Raw genomic sequence first — 23998 nt, forward strand, 5'->3', positions numbered from 1 at the left:
GTTTTCTCTTTTTGTTTTCTTTTTCTTTCTTTTTCTTTTTATTTAAGTTTAAATTGTAACTAAATTAATTTATAAAATAAACTTAAATATAACTTATATAAATAAACTACTTTAGATTTATAAAATAAACTTATTTAAAGTTTATAAAATAAATCATTTTAAGTTTATTAAATAAATTATATTAAAGTCCATTAAATAAATTTATTTAAGTTAACAGTTAAACTTTGAACTTGACCAATCCCTCTAGTTGTTTAGTTGTATACCATGCGCACCTCTTCTCGTACTTTAACATATAAACATTCAATCCAAGTACGTTCCTCTACTTAACAATTCTTCTAAAAATAACACACAGATTTCTTTCACGAGCTATTTACACCTAGTGCAACTGGTCTGTTTCACAGACGACTAACTCCGATTCAGGTCTTCATATTATGGCCTTGATTACATTGTTAAGCTTGCAATAACTTTATCGCTTCGGACACTGAATGTCAATAAACAATTGTACTTTCACTGGAATACTTTTCGGTACTTTAGACAACGTCTTCATTGCTACTACAATCTTGAATACTTCATTCACTATTCTTTACCGACGCTTGAACATATAAATGAACTCCTGTCAGTGAGTATAAATTCAAGATTGCAGCTGTCTTCTTGAACCTCTGTCTATACCATGTCTTCAATTCTTCAAATTTCTATACTTCGAACACTGTCTATCTTCAATCAATGCCAATACACTGAAATCTTCTGGTATCACTTATACACTGAATCTTCATCATTTCTGAAACCCTGAAAGTCTTTAACCTTTATTCTTCACTGAGGCATGATCATATTAATGAACTTCTTTCAGTGACATGTAAACAGACTTCAAACTTTCTTCTAATCTTGATTTTTTGTATTTGCCTTGTCTTCATTTCTTCTGATTTCTTGTGTAGTCGTAGTATTATTAATCTGTCATGTTCCAGTATTGTTCTCATGTTGAGTTATCACGTATCTATTCATACAGCTATGCAGTCTCGCCAACAATTACAATCATAAATAACTAGTGCACTTGAACCATCAACAATGTGCCCTTGACCCGCTCTTAAAGATTTTCTTTGAATCATTTTCAGTTCATAGGTTTTTAAAATACCATATAAAATGTCCAATGTCATTTTGCTCAAGTCTCTTCCCATTATTCTCCTTTGGTTGGATCTATTTTCCTCTGTTCATTCACACAAAATTTCTATTTTCTCCCAGATCTATTTAGTTGTGTCATAGGTGATAATATTATTGTACATGACATTGTCAAGTGACTCTATCAGAATTAATTGCAGACAACTGTCAAGAGAGACCTTTATTTTCTCAATTTTTGTGTATTTTGAAGGATCTTTAGGACCATAGTAAGCTGGGATGACCATGTCTCCTTCTGTAGACTCTTCAATCCTTTTCATAGGAATAAAATGTCCATTCTTTAGAATCTGGATGTACAAAGGGTTGGCCATCCTTAGAAACAACATCATATTTTTCTTTCATAGTGGTTAGTTAGTTTTATCAAAGGCTGATATCTTTATGTTGCTTATCTTTTGTATATTCATACTTCCAAAATCCTGATCTATTTACTTTCAGATTTTGCTAGACACCACTTGTTAGATATTGAATACAACATAGAGGGGGGTGACTGTGTTTTGGATATTTTTAACTCTTTTTACAACTATTTGGAATAATGAACAAAGTTGTCTAATTTGTAGAGATATTGTGTTTAACAGAATTAATAAAGCATGCACAACAAACACAGTATTTTCAAAACTCACTTAATTTTGTACTAAAATTAAGCATGTCTTGCTACAAATTTCTGGGTTCTTTGTAAGTAAAGAACTCAACTACTTTCTTGAGAGAGTTATAAGAAAATCTAGATCTGTTTGTTACTTCTAAAACAAAGGACCATTGTTTACTTTATAGATTAGTAAATACAGGTTTACACAACATGCAATAAGATGTACTAAACCCTACTTTAAGTTATCTCTAAAGTTTTCCAGTTCTGGCTTAGTGAATCTTTGCAAGTCGTGTAGGTCTGTGACTTTCCTTTGTCGGTTAATCTTGGCCGTTGATATTGCACTCTTCAAGCTGATTTTGTAGACTTATCAATCTAATTGATTAGATCGTTTGTTGATTGATAATCTTGGATCTTTAACTTTTTTGTATTCTGTACTTGAACTTCATATCGAGATCTTCAGTTTGATCTATAGGGAACTGACATCTTGATAAGTATAATGGCTTATCAAGATCTCTGAGTTCTCTATAAGTGTCTTTGACTTTTCGAGGTCTCTGAGTTCTCTATAAGTGAACTTGGCTTGTCGAGGTCTCCAAATTTCTGCATGTAGGAATGACTTGTCGATATCTCAGAGATATCTATATACATTTAGACTTGTAGATATATGTGAGATCTCTAATGATAATTTGACTTGTCGATATCTCCAATCTTCATATCTTCATTTTGACTTGTCGATATCTCTAAGTTCTCTAATGCAGAAATGACTTGTCGATATCTCAGAGATCTCTATATACATTTTGACTTGTAGTTATCTCTGAGATCTCTAATGATAGTTTGACTTGTAGATATCTCCCATCTTCATATCTTCATTTTTACTTGTCGATATCTCTGAGACTTCTCTATAAGCTATTTTGGACTTCTCGATAAGTCATTCTGGAGTTCTCGAATGACTTCTCTATATGACTTGATCTGTGACTTGTAGATATCTTGACTTAATATTTTTTCCTAAAACAAATTTATTCAACTCCAAGCTTTTTCACAATTTTTCTGTGGCATGATCTTCTTGATCTTCTTCCAAAGTTTATTCTTAGGCTTGAGACTGTTTACAGAAAAATACTCTAGTCTGATCTTTCACATTTTTACAGACTCAAGTAATACAATACAAAATATAAATTTAGATTAGCATACAACTAATTCTTAGGGCTGTCAATTTGACTTAGTATTTTATGATACAGGCATGTCTTGCACAACAATATTTGAATAGAACATTGAAAAAAATATTTATTATCCAAATTTATTTTATAATTGAATATAATTTCGAATAAGAGTCTTAAATTTCTAATAAACTCTTTAGAGAACTGTGACGCCCTCAATCTCGGGGTTAGGAAATTAGGACCCACACACCATTAATCTAACAATAAATAAGCATAAACCCCGATTAACTAATAACAGGATCAAACAGGATTAAGTTTGAGACAAGATTACAACTACCAACCAGATAATATATATTACAACCCAAAATAAAATTTAATTTACACAATCGATTCCGACTTGGAACCGACAGATAACCCATCGTATCTTTATAAACTTTCCGACTAAGCGCTTGCTCACACACAACCTGTACTACCTGCTCTGGCATCCGGAAGCCTACAACACGGTAAGGGCCACTAGATACGCTCTTACGAGCAGTGCGCCTAAGTATGGTCATCCTCTTGCTTAACTGCCATGGTTAGAACAAAGCATAATATATGAGTATAAACTCAACAAGTAACTAAATGACAGTTCTATGATGCAATAATCAATATCTATTCACAGTTACTTTTAAGGCATTCTACGGAAAATCTCTCGGTGGCCGATTTCTCTCTTTGGGCTAGGGAAGGTTTATGAAGAGATAGTTGGGCTTTCAAGAATCAAGGTTCAAGATAAGGCGAAAGCCAACATTCATCACAAATCATTAACAGGATCTCAAGGATCTTTCAAATGGAAAGCGAGAATCTTTTCAACTCTGGGAATCAATAATATGGTTGATAACAATATCAGAATAATAATCAGGGTTTTCAAAGCTGTATGCTAAACAATAATATAATTAACTCATTTTGAATCATTAAAAACCATTTCATTTTCAAAGAATCAATTTGCTAAAACAATGTATTCAATATCCTTTATAAAGTGATAGGGAACCCTTGATTGGACTACTTCAACTTTCAATTCATAATAATATTACGGGTGATCAACCCGTACCGACCTCCATCTGGTCGTTAAGGTACCTATGGCATAATTTCAGCCTTAAATTGGACTAGCCCCGCTAGTCTCTTATATGACTGGACTAGTCTCACTAGTCTCTTACGTCTCGATCCAATCCATCAGGAATTTATTTGGAAAACCTTGTGTTGGAAAAGAAAGGTTTTACTAAGTTCATTTTAACATTACCAAGAATATGAAATCATTCAGACTCTTTCAAGTCGAAACTCATTCTTAAGTTCAATTTCAAGAATTCAAAGAAAGTGAATGAATTAAAGGTAAGCAAAGTTCAATGCTAAGGATCTTGATCAAATGATAACAAGGTATACAAGTTAGGGAATCAAAATAGATCCAAGGATCATTATGGGATAAGGTAAACAAAGGAATGAAGGATCATTACGCAAGGGAGTTCATAAAGGTTCTTATAGGATTTACAAGAATTCAAGGTATCAACAGGTGATCAGGATATGAATAAAAAGGTTACTATAAAGGTTTGAACAATTATCATGTCAAGTCATTACAAGAATCAATAACAGGTTCACAAGGAACAATAATAGGGTTTCTCAAGAATCAATAACAGGTTATCACAAGTTTTATAAAAGTTCATTACTCTATCATGGCATCATCAATATCCTTTCAATACACAACTTTTACAAGTAGGCAGGGTTACTTGCCTGAATTCACTTTCCTATTTCACAAGGGTTGAACTATTGCCACCTGGTACACCTTTCCCTTTCCTAGCCTGAATGCCCTCACGCTCCGAATCTACAATCCAAAAATCAAAACCCTAATTAGATTTCCATTCGACGTTCCCGAAACGCTTAACAATTTTCCTTTATCACAATACCCTAAAAGTATATATATACTCGATCATATTCATATAGCACGATTATACCATATACTCGTATACTTTAACCAAATAGCCATCGAATCACATATTGCGACACAATTATAACACATAGCATATAATCCTTGTATCCAAACTCTATACTTGAGTTATAATAACATTTATAAAATCTAATATCAAGACGACCCAATCCTTCCTTTTATTTCACATAATTCGAACCAAAACCAACAATTAAACCAAATAATTTTTTAGGAATCTCACAAGCATTTACTTAGTGAAATCTTAGGATCAAATCAATTTTACACCCTCAACCATTCAGCTATAACATAAAACACAATCAAAAATCAAACAATGACATGCAAGCACCAAAATCACATATAAACTTGAGGTCAAGCCAACACTCATCCTTTTATATCATTTTAACTTAATTAATTACATGCAAAGCTATAACTTGACATGCATTTGCCATTTTATCAAAAACCAAATCAAATTTATCTCTACAATCCATTTAATCATAAACTAAAACCTAAACATGGTTGATTATTCATTTTAACACATAGTTCAACTTAATTCCTTAAGAACACGCAAGAACACTCGAAATTTCCAAAAACCAAGACATGCAGTGCATCATTTGGGATTCTTAAACCACGACTCAATCTATTTATTCAATAATTTCTACAATCAATCAACAATAAATCATTTACATCATCAAAATCAACTTAATAATCAAGAACCACTCGAGTTTCAAGCAAAACAACACATGCAACTTTTGAAAATCAAGTTTTAATAATCTAGAGTTCAGTTTGTACATCATTACTCACCATCGATTCACCGGAGTTCATTACCGGTGGCGGTGGTTTCACGGTGGTACCCCCATTCAGGGGTTTCCAACCTTAAAACCTCCGATTACCTTCCAAAAACACATCAACACACACTTGCAAGACACAATCATCACATAAATTACAGTCAAGCATTCGAAAAGAACAAGAACTTGGCACTCGGCTCAAAACCGAACCCAACGCATACACACACACTCGCATGCAAGCATAAACACACACATGCACAAGGTTTGAAGCTCATATATGGAACAAGGATGAGGATTCATGGAGGATTTCAAAGAAATAGAGAGAGAGAGAGAGAGAGAGAGAGAGAGAGAGAGAGAGAGAGAGAGAGAGAGAGAGAAAGAGAGAGAGAGAGAGAGAAAGAGAGAGAGAGAGAGAGAGAGAGAGAGAGAGAGAGAGAGAGAGAGAGAGAGAGAGAGTGAGAGAGAAAAGAGAGATATGAGAGAAAGTGAGAGAAGAGAGAGAGTAAAGCCGGGTGAAAAGAAAAAGAAAGGGGAGGGGAGAGATTATATATATTGAATTGGCAAGGGTAATATTGTCATTGCACCATACTTTGATTTTCTTTTTTCTCTTTTCTTTTATTCTCAATCTAAAAATGAATTTAAATAAGGAATAACTCTCTCAGAAAAGATGGGAATGAAATGAATAATAATTTAGAACATAGATCTCGAAATTAGCTTTTCAACCATATTTTCAGAATAATTTTTGAGCGTACGGTTTATTTGTTATAGATTTTACAAGATTGCGCTCAAAATAGAATTATTACTCAATAAAATCATTTTAAAACACACCGATCACGTAATAAATCCATCTATCATTTTTATAAAGTCTCTAGGACTATTTTGAAGATAACAAAACCAACTTCACACCTTGAAAATACTTAGATAATTTTATAAAAACATTTAAAGGTTCAATAAACCTTATTTTAAATCAAATAAATCCCTCAAAATCATTTAAAAATCAACAGAGCACATAATCAAGCATATTTTCAAGTAATAGCACATATTCACATATCACAACTCATACTCGATCACAAAATTTCCCTTATTATTATTATTATTATTATTATTATTATTATTATTATTATTATTATTATTATTATTATTATTATTTCCCTTTTCGCGTAACGGGTCGCGTTCCGTTTGACGGCCCGACGCTAAGCGTTTCAATTACGCTTCACAATCAATCCTTTACACCAACTGACACGTCACTATAATATAACACTTACTTAAACATTTCCATTTCATATAGCAATACATAGTTAACATTTAAATACTTTTAATCTCTTTTAAAACGGGTCCCGTTCTACCTGACGGCCCGACAACATAGCTTATCCCCTAAGTTGACTCATCAAACTGGAACGTGTCATTTTACATTCCCAGTTACTAATATACAATAAAGACAATTAACCAACAAAATCATTTAACCATTTATTAAATTACATAATTTATAATTACACCACATAATTATAATTTATTCACTTATCATGTCGCGAAATTCTCAGTCCTTACAAGAATTGATAGTTACATATCTTTTAGTTATACATGAACACTTTTTGTTTATATTAAAATCGAATTACCTAGATGTAAATTTAAAATTCTAAACTATTCTAAGATATAATATGAATGATTTGTTGTAAATTCTAATTACGAGTGTGTTCGTATAAATAAAGGCCTAAACTTATAATACAATCCAAAAAATACGAAAATAATTTATTATTACTTTAAAAACACGGAAAAATTAATATTAAAATTATTTAAAAAATCTAGCGGCCCGACCCTATATGCGATCTAAACGGTCATAGTTATTTTTAACGAAATTTGACCCGACCTAATTTAAAAAGAAGTCCACATGCACCCGATTTCAAAAAATCCGAATTTTATAAAGGTACGTCCGAATCGGGCCGATCGTGCAGGCTCAAGTGCTCAGCCTATTACAAAATCACCGTTAAAATTGTCAAATTTTCCAATTTAAACCGATCATTTTTGTTATGCTTTTTTGTCGCTAAAAGATAAAGTAAAATTTCCATCCCTAGTCGGACCATCGGAGAGACAACCATAACGGCAGCTACGAGAACTAAACACATGCCGATCGGACATGCCCAACTACAGTAATAATGTAAGTAATTGTGATTTTTTACTTTATACACATTATTACAAGCTCAGATTAAAATAGTCTTGCGAAATTTATTAGACTGTGATTAATTTGTTACAAGAGTCTTTAAAGTGAGTTTCTTTATTATCAAGATTGAATCTTTAGTTAAATTTATCCGTGGAATTGATGTTTTGAGGATATGTGCTAGGTTAATTATCGAAATTGCTTGAAATTTTGTAATTTCTTGGAGATAAATGGAGATATAATTGATTAATTACATTGGTATAGTTATCTATTTGAGAGGTTTATCGTATTTGTTTCATTGTTAATTGACATTTGTTTTTTTTGTGTACTTGGTTAGATGGAGTATGCAAGTTCAATTTTACTTTTGTCTTATGATCGATGTGGAGGGTTTCGTGCTACTTGCTAAGAGTTTTTTTTGTTAACTAGGTGTACGGGCCAACTTATGTGCACCTCGGCTATTCCGGGCTGGGACAACATCCCACTGCTGCCATGACCCCTTACTTAAATCCGAACATCCACTTGGAATCGAACCTAGTAATCTGGGGCGGTAAGCCCCTAAAATCCCAGTCTCAACCAGCGGAGCTAACCGGGGTGGGTTACTTACTATTAGTTATAACATTAGTTTAATTTACTTTTGTTTTATGATTGACGTGGAGGGTTTTTTGCTATTTACTATTAGTTTTGCGAGTATTGCAGTAATCCTGTGAGAGCTAATTTAGTTCATTGCAATTATTAAGAAGATACGGTAGTAGGCTAGTAGCCGATTGTGGTCAACAGAATGAGGGATGGAATATAGAACATGTAATGGAATTGTTTTCTTGTTTGAGGTTCCAGTATTTTAATATTTTAGGATTTAATTTTTTAAAATTATCCAGGGAAGGATACTACTTATGGGGCAAGGTCTTGTCTCAGAGTTTTATCCATTATGGTGGGTGTTTGTTTTGTGTTGAACTTGGTAACATTTGGAATATATCCACAAGTCAAAGAGCTTGCCTCTGTTTATTGTTTTTTCAATACATAGGTGTACACATTATGCCCATGTATAATGTAACGAAATTAAGGACTGCGTGCAGGTTAAGAATTTGGCGGTGTTGATGCCTTTATGGTGTCTAAGATGTGGAGCTTTACGGTGTATGGTTCAAGAATTAAGGGAGGGTAGATAAAACTTAATTCTGCAATGAATAAGCGGAAACACAAAATTGAACCGCGTACTTGTTCTCAAAGCACCTAAATAATTCATGTTCATCTCTTCAGTAACATGGTATCACAAAATTCCTTATGCAGGAGAAACCTTGGAATTAACCAACAAGTAAAATTTTATTCATCAAAAAATTACTTTGAATCAATTTGCGCACGGTACTAATCCACTACCATAAAGTTAACAACTTTATAATTTTACTACCATAATTTGAAATATTCCAAATAATATACTCTAATATGAAAGTAAACTCCATTTAAATTTACCCTAAATAAATAAAAAAAATTTAATATCCGTCTTGCACATCAAAGGAGTACAATAGTAGGTGTAAGTTTGTGCTTCAAAACTTTTATGATTAATGTCCTATCTTTCTTAGACATCTTTTCTTCAATATTGTGAGGTGCTTCAAATCTTTCTTTTAATGTTATTATAGGGGTGTATTTAATATTTTTTTTCCCTTTTAACATGGATTCACCCCATTGATTTTGCTTCTTTAGCTACATTTACATATTAAGTAGCTAGCAAAATGTAGGAGTAATTTGGATTTTATATGTGTAGGATGTAGGTGAGGTACCGTTCCATACAAATAATAAAAGACATTTGAAGAGGAAACTCTCATAGAATTTGTAACTTTACAATCCTAATCTACATAAGCCAGTTGTCTTTACACAGTTGCGTATATAAGTTGAACAGTTATTTCAGCTAGCAGTAATGAGTTTTGTCGGAACTAGAATGAGCAAGCTGTAATTAATTGTCGCGAACTATATTTAAAATACCTTTTTCTGCCCTTCCTCTACTTCCTACTTCTACTGGCAGTTGGCATCCTACTTTCTTTGTCATTACATGTGTATGCATACATATAGATATACATCTGTAACATTTGTTGAGTGTATATATACCGAAAGGGGAGATTAATTATTCATTGTATATTGTGATAAAGAGAGAGAAAAAGAGAAAGAAAAAAAAGAAAAACAAAGGAGAGATAAAAATGGCCTTGGTGGATGTGAGGCAGCTGGTTGCTGGTATGTTGACATTTTCAATGTTCATAATGCTCGGAAATATGATCATGAAAGATCATTTTGGTACAGCTATCGTAAGTTCTGTGATAGTAATTTTTTTATTTAATTCTCCTTAAGCTTCCTTTGTTGGATGAAATAATTGATCAAGATATGCTACTTCTCTTCTTAAAAACCTCTTTAAATGGACTCCATAAAAAGATGTGCTTGATATTAACCCAATTTATTAGTCTTTTAGCTGACCATCACGTACACAATAAATTTGTGTATTAAATTTGTTTTCTCTGATCAATTTTTTTGCTAATATCGGAATTCTGGAAGAAACACAAGTTTTAGGTGCTTAAATGTTCTGTTAGTTTGTTTTAGATATACATACACAAATCTACTTCAATCTTGTGATACTGAATTCAAGGGGCTTACAGATTCATGTATTATATTAGTTTGTTACTTTGGTCTATCGTGTCTAGACTTTTCAATTTTCATAAACCACCTTTCTGTCCACAAAACTAGCACAATAATCCCTGGCCAATTTCTCTTTCTTCTTCTTTTACTTGCCAGATGATAGGTACAAACACCTACACATGCACTTACCGGCACACACACAGCTTTATACTTAAATTCTCTCAGTTTTCTTTAAGAATTCTCAAAAGCAATGGAAGTGAATGGTGAGATAACCGTGTGGTTATTTTTGGAAATGCCATGCCAACTACGCAACGATTTTTCCTTTCTCTTGCATTTACCCTTTTCGTTTTTATTCTTACATGATTACTGTGTTTCTAAGTAATTTGGAGCTCAGAATTACTTCATATTCAAACATGTCCAGACTTTAGCATAATTTGTTGCATTTTTTTTCTAAGATTTTCATTAAAATCATCATTTACATTGGCCCTTATAAATGTTTTTAATGTTTTTTGTACAGTTAAAAGCCAATTTAAACTCACACACATATAGATGCTGATTATATATAGGTGTAATTGCAAAATCATCCAGTGATATTTAGTAAAGTTAACTCAAAATAAAGATAATCTCTTTAGTTTCCATTTAGTCCTTAACTAGATCATACAGATGCCACTATTATTACGGGCAGTAACTTTGTGGTTTCTTTTTTTTTTTTTGCTAAATAACTTTGTGGTTTCTTAAATGCTCTGCAGGTAAATAACATGAAACCAGCTGGTGCTGGGGTAAACATTTACACAAAAAATAACTTGGGTGAAGACACGATTCAGTATATTGGACCGTGGAGGGTCAATAATGAAACAGTAAAACCTTGCTGGAACAAGCCAGCGCAAGGTAAATTGATTGTGTATGAAATGTACCAATTTTTTTTCCTGAATAAGATGTATCACCATATGCTAAATTATTTTTTGTTTCTCTGTTTTCTCATTTAATCTGGCAGAAAAGAGGAATCAAGCAAAAGGATATATTCTCTTTTCATTGACTGGTGGCCCTCATCTTCATCTTCTACAGGTACTAAATAATTTTCTTGTGTAAATGTAGCTTAACAAGGTAGATGCTGTGCCAACACGTGCCCTAGTTCGGGGCCACCATACCCTTGGTTGATACTCCGTTGCATTGTCGACCATAAATATATCAGTTAAATTTGTTGTTTTAGTGGGTGGGAATGATGTCATTCGTGAGGAGTTTGACCTTATAGACTGTTGAAGGAGTATAATGAAATGGGCAACTAAGTTGAGTATATAATATATATGCCATCTTGTATAAGTTTAATAAATTCAGGTTAATGGCTGCTTTTCCTAATATTGTCTATGCTTATTTAAATCTACAATTTGAAACCAATACAAAGCATTGCTATTCGCTTGTTGAAAAATTATTGTTCGTAAATTCATATGTCACATTAAATGTGTCTTTGGTTATTTTCCTCAGGTTGCCAATGCGGTTGCAATTGCAAGACAGCTCAAGGCTACACTTGTGCTGCCTGTCATCATTGGAAATAAATCAGGAAAAATGTGGTAAATGTAGACTCTGTTACATTATTTTTTCATGATGCTATGGTGTCAGTCAGTGTGGGATATTGTGTTGTCGGTGTGGAATAATGTGTTGCCTCGTTCACCCTGCCTTGAATATTTTGTAAATTGTTCAAAGGTTACAAGGTGTATTGCTATTGTGTCATTTAGGTCACAGTGAAAATCTTGTAGAAGCATATTCTTAGGACTCTTTCGCACCCCTAAAAAAACAAGAGATACAACTTGTCTGCTTCCATTTTAATGATAAAGCATACCTAACTGCTCAATAAAAAAATGGTAAATTTGAAGTATTTTCTCTGAGAGAAGCATCTAATTTTTAATTTTACCATAGTCTTGTGATAGTCTGATTTGTTAAATGAACATAAAATATGTATCAAGATTAAGACATATTCGTTGCACAAAATTTGTTGTATCAAAGTCAAAATTGGCAACTAATTTCATGACATGCTTGATCTTTCAGGAAGTTTGGTGATATATACGATGACCGTAATTTAGTTGCGAGCCTCGATGGTATAGTACAAATAGCATATCATCAGCCTGCTGAATTATCTGCAGAAAAGCTCCCCATCGTGAGGGTTTCCGATATCGTTTCTCAAGACTACGTTGCTGAAAACCTTGAGCCACTATTCAGGAGAAAGGGTAATTTGAAGCTTGCAACTGACTTCCGTAATTTAAGCATCACAATGATAGAAGGAATGAAGAACAAGAACTCAGTCTCCTGTATGGTTGTGTTTGAGGTTCTCCAGTTGCAAGCTAGATTGCAGGAACTCGTTGACTCAGTGCTTGAAACGATAAAAGCTTTGAGTCAAGCATCGCATGGTCGGTTCATCTCTGTGGACTTAAGAAGCGAGATATTAGGAACAAAAATATGTCAGGTTACTACATCGAATGTGAAAAAGAATTGCTTTAGTGCCATTGAAGTTGGCGAGTTTTTGAAGAAGATCGGTTTTGAAAGAAATACAACGATCTATCTGACCCAAGATGGATGGCTTAAAAGTCTACATGAATTGACAACTATCTTCCCGAGCTCATATACGAAGGTAAGATCACATGTTCCCGGTTGGTCATTATTATTATTATCATTTGCAAATACATGGAGTCCAAATTGGAGTAGTGTTTTGGGTTGAAAGATTAAAAATTAGCTATCATTACGTTTTAGTATTACTTCTCCCATTTACTTTTCTAATGGAAAACTGGAAATGTTTCTAATAGATATTCTTAGCGAGTTAGTATAATGCCCCATTGCAGCAGAGTTGAATTTAGAAACTTGCATTTAATCATAGAGGGAGTCTCAAGTAATTTGGGGGGCATGTAGTCTATTTCAACTTTTAGCCCTCATGTAAACTTTATATAAATAAAAAGAGTTAACTTATAATAGTACAATTCATTGTTCACTTATTTTTCACGCTAAGAATTCAACCATATATAATTCTATATAATATAAAGGCAGGCTGACAGAAATGTCCCTAGAATATGGGGACTCTATGCAGTCTGCACACTTTGCACCTCTTTAGGACCAAGTCTGTGATTATATCCAGTAATTTCGTTGCCGCTATAATGTAATAGCAATACAAAAATCTCATCCAACATATACGTTTTCAATGTATAGCGAAACTATTTGAGTAAATTGGTGTGATACAGTTTTATTATGAATGATAGATCTGAATAAGTAGTTCTCTCTCTCAACCAAATTTGAACATCTTCCAGTGGCAGTCAAATTATCATTCTTCACCCCTTTATAATTTAATGTGATATTAGTTGATACACCATTGCTCTTCTTAGTTTAATGTGATATTAGTTAGTACACTATTGTTTTTTATTTTTTAATATAGAAAATGTTGTGCTTGTTTCATATTACTGTATCTGTTATTTTATTGATACTGCCAAGATCGTCTTTTGATGTAAGCTTCCTTGTTCAAATTGCACAGGAAATGTTGATTCCCGCGGACAAGATGGTGAAGTTCTCCGATTACACCGATTTGATTGATTTTTACATATGCAGTCATAGTGATGTATTTGTACCAGCTTTCTCAAGAGCATTTTATGCGAGTGTTGTTACGCAGAGGATAGCTTTAGGCAAGACTCAAATTCTGGATCCTTCCCTGGCTACTTCTTCAAATGTAAGAGACTACCTTTCTTCCTACATTACCGGGAAGAATCACTGGGCATATTCATGCTTCTGTTGAGTTTTTTTTTTGACAAATATGGCTTACAGTCTTATAAATGAGTATATGTTCTAAGAAATTTCCGGGGTGAGCGAGGGTCGAACTTAGCATTTTAAGTTTTATAATCTTAATAGAGTACATGTAATGCCTGAACTGTTGTCTGTACATTCGTAACATGCACTGTAATGTTGTATTGATCATTTGATCAGCTCATTGTTCTTCCTTGCGAGATGCACCTTGTCGTTAAGAAAAAAGAAAATATCTGAAAAAGGTAGTTTGCACAGTTTTCTGTAATGTTTTCGAAACTAAATTGTGAAAATCTAAATATTTTAATGTTTATATCCACATCGTAAACTCTCCCGGCCTCTTTATATAAACTACAGAACAAAATCAAATGAATGATTTTTTAGTATACTGTATATATAATAAAACAAATATTTGAATTAATAAATTAATTTCCAAATTGTAGTCCAAGTAATGAACACAAAAAACAGAAATGTGAAAATTTTAGAAATAATTATTGACATAGTTATGCAAACAAAAATCTTATAATAACACAATTTACTCGATATAAATATAATTAAGCACTGTCATAATGTGTTAATGTGACACATTTTTAACGACAACTCTATAATTTTTTTTGGTAATATTCTATCTAAGTTTAGGGTGTAAATGCGTGAGAAAGAAAAATTAAGGGCGTAAATGAGTCAAATGAGCTACTTGAATGTTCGGTCCGATAATAATCGAGTCAAAATTGAGATATTCAAGTTTTTTATCAAGCCGAGTTCGAGTTTCAAATTACATGGCTTATAAAATTCACAAGTTTTATCGAATCCATATTATGTATTATTTTTTTTTCTAATTAATTATACACATAATATATTTTTATTTTTATTAATTATGAATACATTTTATTTAAATATTCAATATTTTATTTATAATTTATATATTTACTCGAATCAAACGACATCTAAACCGATCATATTTCAAGATTTTATTAAATTTAATAAAATTTATTCAAACTTTAGAATCAAACTTGAGAATATCAAATTTTTTACGAACTGAATTTTGAATTTGAAATTAAAGACGCGGTCAAATTCAAACTCGAACCCGAAATTTTGCTAGTATAACTTGGGCTCATCATGCTCAACTAGATTACACCAATATTTATATTCTAAGGAATAAAAATAGGGAAAATTAATTCAAAAGTCCTTAAACTATAGGCTATTTATTCTCTAGGTCCCTATCCTATTTTTTCAAATTTTGCGATCACTGAACATTTAAATTTTTCTGATTCCCATCATTCCGTCCAAAATTGACTAACATCCGTTAGTCTTTGCTGATGTGGCAATTATAAAAATAAAAAAATGAAATTATAAAAAGGTGACTTGTACTATGATGGGGCAAAATACTTTTACTTACAAATATTTCAAGGTCAAATATACATAGTTAACAGTATACATACGAGAGAGCAGAGAGACGGGTAAAATTAGGGTTTCTATAAAATTGGGGATTCTCAACATTCTTCTATCAAATTGATTCGATTGAATACAATCTTGTCCATCATAACAGGTATATATATCATATATCGAACTAATTTCATGTTATAGATGCATTTTTTTGAATTCGATTTATCTATTATTATGTATTTGTGCAGATGGGAATTAATCACGTTAATATACGGGTCCATCACGGTGGAGAGTTTATTCATAAGGATTTCAAACGCTATTATAAAGGAGGTAAAGTATATATAATTTATGATCAGAGTTTGGATATAATATGTATTGATTTTTGTAAAGATATAGTAGAAAAAAGGCTTGCGTATAAAGATTATAAGATTTATTGGCATAAAGATGATGAAGTACTTGATAATTTTCAATTGTTATGGAGTGAAGATATTGTCAATGATATGTGTACTTATGCTTTTAAAACTGATACTTGTGTTATATATGTTGACCATACTTCTGAATTTGTGGATGCTTCTCATGTGAGTGAGGATAATGAGTACGATGTGAGTGATGATGAGTATAATATAAATGATGAAGATGGGAGTGATGATGAGTTTAGTGATGGGACGGAGAGTGAAGAGAGTTTTAATTACAGCGACAATGAGAGTGATAAGGATGATGAGTTTCATGAGATAATGAATAGGAAGAAACAAGTTTTTGTTGCTAAAAAAAACCCAGTTACAGATGATAGGCATGTCATAGATGATGAATTGACTGTTTCCTGGAGTAGTATGTTCAATAAAAAATATAAAAAAGAGAAAGGAAAGAAGAAGAAAGAAGTTGTTTTGGATAGGAATTGTGATTGGGAGAGTGACTACGGTAGTGTCTCTTTTAAAATGGTCTCATTAGAGTCATCAGATTGTAGTGATTTTGAGGAAACATCATCTAGGACTAATAAAGATACATGTAATATGTTCAATCCAAAGACCCCAATGAAGTATATTGAGTTCCAGACTGGTTTAATGTTCATGAGTGTGAAGGTTTTGAAGAATGCTATAATTGATTATCAGTACGCATGTTTTGTTTATATGCATTGTCCTAGTATACTTATGCTTTTTTATGTACATTATTTGCAGGGTTTAAAAAATGCCATTGATAATATACTCCCTAGGGCCGAACACAGGTGTTGTGTAAGGCATATACATGCCAATTGGAGGAAAAACCATCCAGGGAATGTCTTGAAAAATCTGTTCGGGCAAGCTGCAAAAGCCACCACTGTGGAAGAGTTCAATTTAATTATGGAGGAAATAAAAGGTATGTCCCCCTTGGCTTATGTTGATCTGGTGAAAACTGAACCTAGATATTGGAGTAGGGCCTTTTTTGACACCATGACTGTTTGTGATAGTGTTGACAATAATCTTTCTGAATGCTTCAATAGTTGGATATTTGAAGCTAGGTATAAGCCTATACTAGAATTGCTGGATGATATTAGATTAAAGGTTATGGAAAGGTTACATGTGAAGAGAGATTTAATGATAAATGTAGATTATACTCTTTGCCCTCAAATTATAAAAAAGTTGAATTATTCAATTGAGGCCACTAAATACTGCAAGTCTACTTAGACTGGTGCTGATGAGTGTGAGGTAAGAGATATTGACAGTGGACAGTGGGTTGTTGATATGGCCAAGAAAACATGTTCATGTAGAAGATGGGAACTAACAAGCATTCCTTGTAGTCATGGATGCCAAGCTTTGTTTACTATGAATCAAAAGCCAGAAGATAAAGTCCATTCATACTATAGTAAGACAATTTACATGAAAGCATATGAAAATATGTTGAAACCAATGAAAGGGAGTCTATATTGGCCACATACTGGATTTCCTGACATTCTTCCATCAAAAGCAAGAAGAATGCCCGGAAGGCCTAAAAAGCACATGAAGGGAACAAGGTGAGCCAGGTGCAAGTGTGAAGTTGGGGAAAAAAGGCATCAGGATGACCTACAACTTATGTTTAATGTATGGTCATAACAAGTCTACTTGTATGACATCTAAGGAAGAATGTGAGGAAATACATAAGCAAGCAGCTGAGGCAAAAAATAGCAAAAGCAGAAGCAGCCAAGGCACAAGCTGCAGAAAAAGTAAGTTACCTATATAATATAAAATTAATAATATCTGTGATAACCTATATCATACTAATATTTATTTCTTCAAACTGCAGAGAAAGAAGAAGGCATCAAGTAAAAAAACAGGAGACCCAGCCTACAAATCAAGGTGAACAACCTAAGAGGAAGAGGGGAAAACCACCCAAAGTAAGAAATATTCAAGTTCTACCTCCACCACCTCCCGCTGGTGTAGGGGTTTATATGTTAAAGGACGGTCACACATATTTTTCAACAACCAAGTAAACAATTAGAGTTTCATCTTCACAGCCAGTTACCAAGATTTCAAATTTATCATCTACTAAGAGGGCCAAATCAAGTTCTAGCCAGCCTTGATGGAAAACGTTAATTTTATGTTAAACTCTGTTTTGGATATTAAGTTGCTTTTGAATATTAAATTACTTTTGGATATTAACTTGTTTTTGGATGTTAAGCTATATTTAGCTTATGGATGTTTAACAATGTAAACCTTTTAATTCTGTTAATTTCAATTTTAAACTCTACTTTGAATATTAAGTTATTTCATGTTATGTTATCTTTACTCCACTGTTCCATTGGATTCAAACATAGTTTAAATAAATCTCAAATTTCATTGAAATTCAAGCATAGTTAAATGAAAATTAGCAGTACAATACATATGCATAACGTAATTATAAGTCATGTGAGAAACATGTGATATATTTGCCACGTCATAGTACAAGTCACCTTTTTATAATTTTATTTTTTATTTTTATAATTGCCACATCAGCAAATACTAACGACTGTTAGTCAATTTTGGACGGAAGGATGGGAATCAGAAAAATTTAAATGTTTAGTAATCGCAAAATTTGAGAAAATAGGACAGGGACCTAGACAATAAACGGCCTATAATTCAGGGACTTTTGAATTAATTTTCCTATAAAAATACTAGTTTTATTAGGAATAAAAATACTAGTTTTGTTGTATATAAATGAAGAAAATACCTTATATACCCCCACTCCCCCAAAATATCGGCAACATTTCAAATTCACACACACAAACACACACTAGTTTCCTCATTTTCTGTGCTTAAACCCTAGAAATCAATGGCGGAGAAAGAGGAACACACAGAACAACACAAGATAATCGAAGAGAAAGTGTTGGAAATTCTCAGAAACTCTGACATGGACAAGACTACCGAGGCTAAGGTTCGTAAATTAGCTTCGGAGCAGCTAGGTCTCGATCTCTCTCAGCGTGATTACAAATTGTTTGTGCGCCAAGTTGTTAACTCGTACATAATTGAAAATGATGAAAAAGAGGCTCAAAAACAACAAGAAGAAGAGAAAGTAGAGCAAGAAGAAGAGGTTGCTGAGAATGAGGAGAAAGAAGAGGAGAAAGAGGAGAAACAAGAGGCGGAGTACGATGACAACGGCGACCTCATTATCTGTCGTGTTAGTTTCTATTTCGTATTCTTCGTATATCGTATGATCTCGATAAATGTGTGTTCTCGGTTAATTAATGTTCCATAAGCTAGGTAGAAATGATTCTAGTATTTGTTTTTCGTATTGTGTGAAATGTTTACTAATTTTGTTATTCGGTTACTGTGGATGCTAACTATATCTGTTGATTCTGTTATTCCGTTACGTAGGTAGGGACTATATTGTAAATCGTAGAAAATGTTAGCTGACCTTAGTAGATTTATGTTTTAATTTCTTTTGTTCGTGTTGTGTGAATGCTAATTAATTCTTTTATTCGGTTAGGTAGGTAGATATTTATATTGTAAATTGTAAAAATGTTTGATAAGTTAAATAGATTAATGTTGTAATTTCTTTTGTCCGTGTTCTGCGAATGCTGCTTACTAATTCTTTTATTTGGTTAGGTTTAGGTAGGTAGGGATCGTATTGTAAATTGTAAAAATGTTTGATAAGCTTAGTAGATTAATGTTCTATTTTCTTTTCTTCATATTGTGTGAATGCTAACTAATTCTGTTATTCTGTTAAAGAAGTAGGGATTATATTGTGAATTGGTTGTATCATGTATGTATATGTAGGATGTTTTTAGTGGAAAGTACTTTTAGTGTGAGAATAGTTGTTCACTTCAAAAAAAATTGTGGAAATTACTTTTAGTGTGAGAACGTCTGCTGAAGATTGTTCCCACGTGCCAAAACTGTTGTTTTAATTTGAGTATGAGAGGCGAGAAATATTGCCTTGTATGAATTGTATGGGTACTAGCTATTTTGTTATATTTATGTATATTGGTTAAGTGAATTGTTTGTTTTGTGATTATGTGTAGTTATCGAGTAAGAGGAGGGTCAGTTGGGGAGAGTTTAAAGGGAAATCTTATCTGTCCATAAGAGAGTTCTACCAGAAAGACGGAAAAGAGCTTCCTACCCCCAAAGGTATCATCTATTATCAGAATTGTTGTGTTGTTTTATTGCTTAGGTGTTATTGTTGTGTTTTTCGTGCAATGCTAATGTAATTGTTTATTTTTAAGTTTTTCTGGTGCGATTGACTCAAATTACAAGAATGAATTCGTAGTAGAGTATTAGAGTAGAGTCTACGAATTCATTCTTTATGTTTTTTAGTCATAGATAGTAGACTTTTTTGTTTTTGATTGCATCTGTATACTTTCATTGTACTTTTTTCTGATTTTTAACCAAAGAGGCTTTGTCAAAAAATATTTTTTGTTTTCTTTATGTTTTCTCATGTTTACATAAACTTTCTAATATTATCTAATCCACTTCACTTGTTTCCTGAATGTAGTTATCTAAACTTGGAGATGGGATTTCGTATGATTTTAAAACACATTATACTGTCACGAACTAGTTTCTACTTGTCTAAGATTAGTGGCGCTATTGTTTTAGATATTGTCCAAATGGAAATCCGTGGGGCTTTTTTGATCCTATAACCTTTGTACACAAGATCGTAAAATATCTGGTTTTGATTCTAACCTAACATTATTTTGGAGTCATTATACTGAAATCGGGAATGTTAATATTTGGATGTTATGCATATAAATTCTGATTCACACATTGTTTTCTGAGCAAAAAACAGTAATCCACCATCTAATTACATCTAAAAACAGTTGCAATATCATCAGTGCTCATTGCAACAGTAGCCGTCTTCTTGTAGTTGCAAAATTAAACCATTTCTTTGGATTAAGGAATATCATTGGTATTAGAACCAATTGTTTGAAAGTAATCTGGACTGAGATGACGTTAACTGAAATATAACTTGTTTTAATTACTTTGTCGAGTATTATTTTTTACTCACTATGGATAACTTGCTCACCTTATCACACGGTCTAAAGTATATGCTGATATGTCATGTTATCTCATCTTGCCCATCTGATAGACTTTTCCAAAATGTCAGCCACAAACTTTGGATTGTCAGCCTTTAATTAGTAGATCATCTAGACTTTATACATATTTTACCTTAGAAATTCTCGCAATCCATAGCTATTACTATGTATGTAAGTCAAGTCTTGCAGCTAGATATATGATATTATGAAAATATCAGGCTTTGGTTTCCTTTTCAATGTCACATGACATCACATTTGTAATATAGTAGCTAATGAATTATAGATAAAATTGTTATGCCAGTATGTTTTCATTGTATATGAATAATAACTGAGCTGATAATTCTGTTGTTCCCCTGTCATTTGCTGGCATCCCAATCTGAAATAGAGAGCGGAAATGAATTTTGGAAGTACAACATATGTACAGGCTTAATATCTTCTCAATTTTTTTTGAGGGAATACATGGCATCACATGTCCTATCAATTTCATTCAGTCCGTCTGTATTTGTGTTATAATTCTATGTTGATGGCCATTCTATTTGAATGTCTAAAATATTCGTGTTACAAGTCTATGTTAATGGTCATTTGTTTTGGATGTATATGGTGTAGTTCATGAGTTCAATACCATGTAGCACTTGTTATTATCTTCGATGTACTTGTCATCACGTCAAACATTGAGAGACAATAACTGTGTACTAGATACTAATTCATATAGCAGAAGAAAGGGGTTACTTAAAATACCTTTGTTTTTGCTGAATACCATGCCGTGACAATATCTCCAGGTGACTATTCTCTTCCTGGATCTTGTGCGTGTAAGCTTCCACCTGGGGACCAATTATTACCAGCATCTACTTTGAGCTATCATCTGATTATTAAAATTTTAATAATTTTTAGTTTTGATTTGTAGATGCAGTATTACTGCTTTCTATTCAGTTGTTACTGATTCAGGGGATCCTGCTCATTGATCTCTTATTAGTTATTACATTATCTTTTTTGGTACAATTTATCCTTTAAACTGATGCAACATCATTGAATTTGCTACTTCCACAGGAATAACCATGAATGCTGAGCAGTGGGCATGCTTCAAGGAGAATGTACCTGCTATTGAAGAGGCCATCAAGAAAATTAGTTCAGGTTGAACTGATACTACTGCACACGCGATACCCGGATATATGGAGTAGATGTGGTTATTAACGCGTACTAGGTAATTGGTAATGTCGTAATTTTGTTTGGACGCCTAGAATTATGTGATGTTTTGACTCCTTCAGATGTAGAAATCAAATGATCTGTTTCTCGTTACATTACCAATGTACCCAGTCATTCTAGAAATATTAGCAACTGATGTCACTTACCAAGTTGCATGTCGCTCCTGTTTATATATTAATCTTCCTTTGGCATCACTATCTAGATTTTTTTGCATATGAGTATCAATAACTAGTTATGTGAAGGTAAGATCATCTATTCCTGTTGGCTAATATTATTGGATGCAACTTTATTGTCCATATCAGAATTAGGCCATAGTTTGAATTTTAAAAGATCATTGAATTACTTATCCTAAACTTCTACTCTTCTTGTTCTTGCTATACATATACATTCCCAGTAATTAATCTATAGTATTTGAGGGGCCCTTCATTGCCTTTTACCGAGTTTTTTTGTGCATATCTGATGTTTTTATAAAGTTGTATTAACAAGCTTGTAGTATCTACTGGGATGATAACTAGTACTCCCTCCGTCCTAGTGGATTCTTTACATACTTTTTCCTCATGTTTGGCACGCATTTTAAGGCTACTATAAAATATAGTTCTATAATTTATTTTTAGAATTTTCTTTTTCTGTATAAAAGTTTAAACATTATATTTTTATTTAAAAGAAAAAAATATTTAAAATTATTTAGGAAACCCTGTTTTACGGGAGCCTTAAAATGCGTGCTGATTTCACGTCCTGCAATGGCACTGAGGGAGTAGTACTTTATAGCTACTAGCAAAACTTACCAGCTGTACCACAATACTACAATATCGTATTAATAAATACGAGCTCTTGTGTGGGGTTTTTGCTCATTTTTCTTCATGGTGAAGGCGCTGCTCGACAACGGGGAAAATTTTCCATACAACCATGTCAATACGAAAACTTAGGCGGTATCCAAATGAGGGATACTTTTTTCTGTACTGTTTGTAGGTTATGAAATGTAACATTAATTTAACAAGTGCTTCTCAGTTGTAACAGTCTAGTTGACTGTGTGGGAAGTGTATTCAAGAATATATGGTATCACTATGAGGTACCTACTTACCCTATGTAGACTGAATGGTATGTTGCTCCAAGTTCCACGATGGAATTCATGGGTTTGGACCTCATATTACCAGTGACTAGGTCAAGTTAGTCGAGTTGAATTGCAACTTCCGCTGTCGCAAAAATTTTAGGCAACATAATAACATCTGAGATTAGTACCAATGGTGATTATAAGTTATAACAGCCAATTTATATCATTTCATAATCAAATGATCATGAGTTTGGGCGCCTTATCTAACATATGTAATAAAAACACCATAGTAACTCTGTAATTCACAAGCCAAGAGCTCATTTAATATTTAGTTTAACTTTTTTTCTGTTAAACTTTTATAATTTATAAAAGATAACTGAGTTTTCCTATTACCAAAAATTAAAAAAGTAGTGTTGTCAACTAAGGTGAGGGTGACTAATAAATCTTTATTCGTCTCATCTACAAAGATCGTAGATTCCCTTTATACATTGTAACTTATGATTTGGAGTCGTGGCTCAGTTATCTAACCTCATCCAAATTTTGGATTAGATCAAGCAAGTTCCAAATCGATTCCCTAAAGGAACAATAACAAGAGATATCTTTATCAAGTTACAAAAGAAAAACAATTTTGTTAGAGCAATTTTAAAGTAATGGACCGACCCGTGAACAAGGAACGTGACAAAACATGGCCGGTTGCCTGAATAATACCGCTATTTTA

At 32.8% G+C, this 23998-nt stretch overlaps 2 protein-coding genes across 2 annotated transcripts; both read left to right on the forward strand.

Annotated features, from left to right (window-relative positions):
• Positions 1 to 9552: 9552 nt before the first annotated feature.
• Positions 9553 to 14337, forward strand: LOC141706391 (protein MANNAN SYNTHESIS-RELATED 2-like). Its single transcript, XM_074509160.1, has 6 exons — positions 9553 to 10089; positions 11164 to 11302; positions 11409 to 11479; positions 11897 to 11982; positions 12458 to 13037; positions 13926 to 14337. The coding sequence occupies exons 1-6, from the start codon at positions 9985 to 9987 to the stop codon at positions 14181 to 14183; spliced, it is 1239 nt and encodes a 412-aa protein (XP_074365261.1). The 5' UTR covers positions 9553 to 9984; the 3' UTR covers positions 14184 to 14337.
• Positions 14338 to 18747: 4410 nt separating this feature from the next.
• Positions 18748 to 22444, forward strand: LOC141708747 (RNA polymerase II transcriptional coactivator KELP). Its single transcript, XM_074512514.1, has 3 exons — positions 18748 to 19177; positions 20019 to 20124; positions 22074 to 22444. The coding sequence occupies exons 1-3, from the start codon at positions 18833 to 18835 to the stop codon at positions 22160 to 22162; spliced, it is 540 nt and encodes a 179-aa protein (XP_074368615.1). The 5' UTR covers positions 18748 to 18832; the 3' UTR covers positions 22163 to 22444.
• The last annotated feature ends 1554 nt before the right edge of the window (positions 22445 to 23998 follow it).

This window comes from Apium graveolens, chromosome 2 (genome assembly GCF_009905375.1).
Source record: "Apium graveolens cultivar Ventura chromosome 2, ASM990537v1, whole genome shotgun sequence".
Classification (NCBI taxonomy): domain Eukaryota; kingdom Viridiplantae; phylum Streptophyta; class Magnoliopsida; order Apiales; family Apiaceae; genus Apium; species Apium graveolens.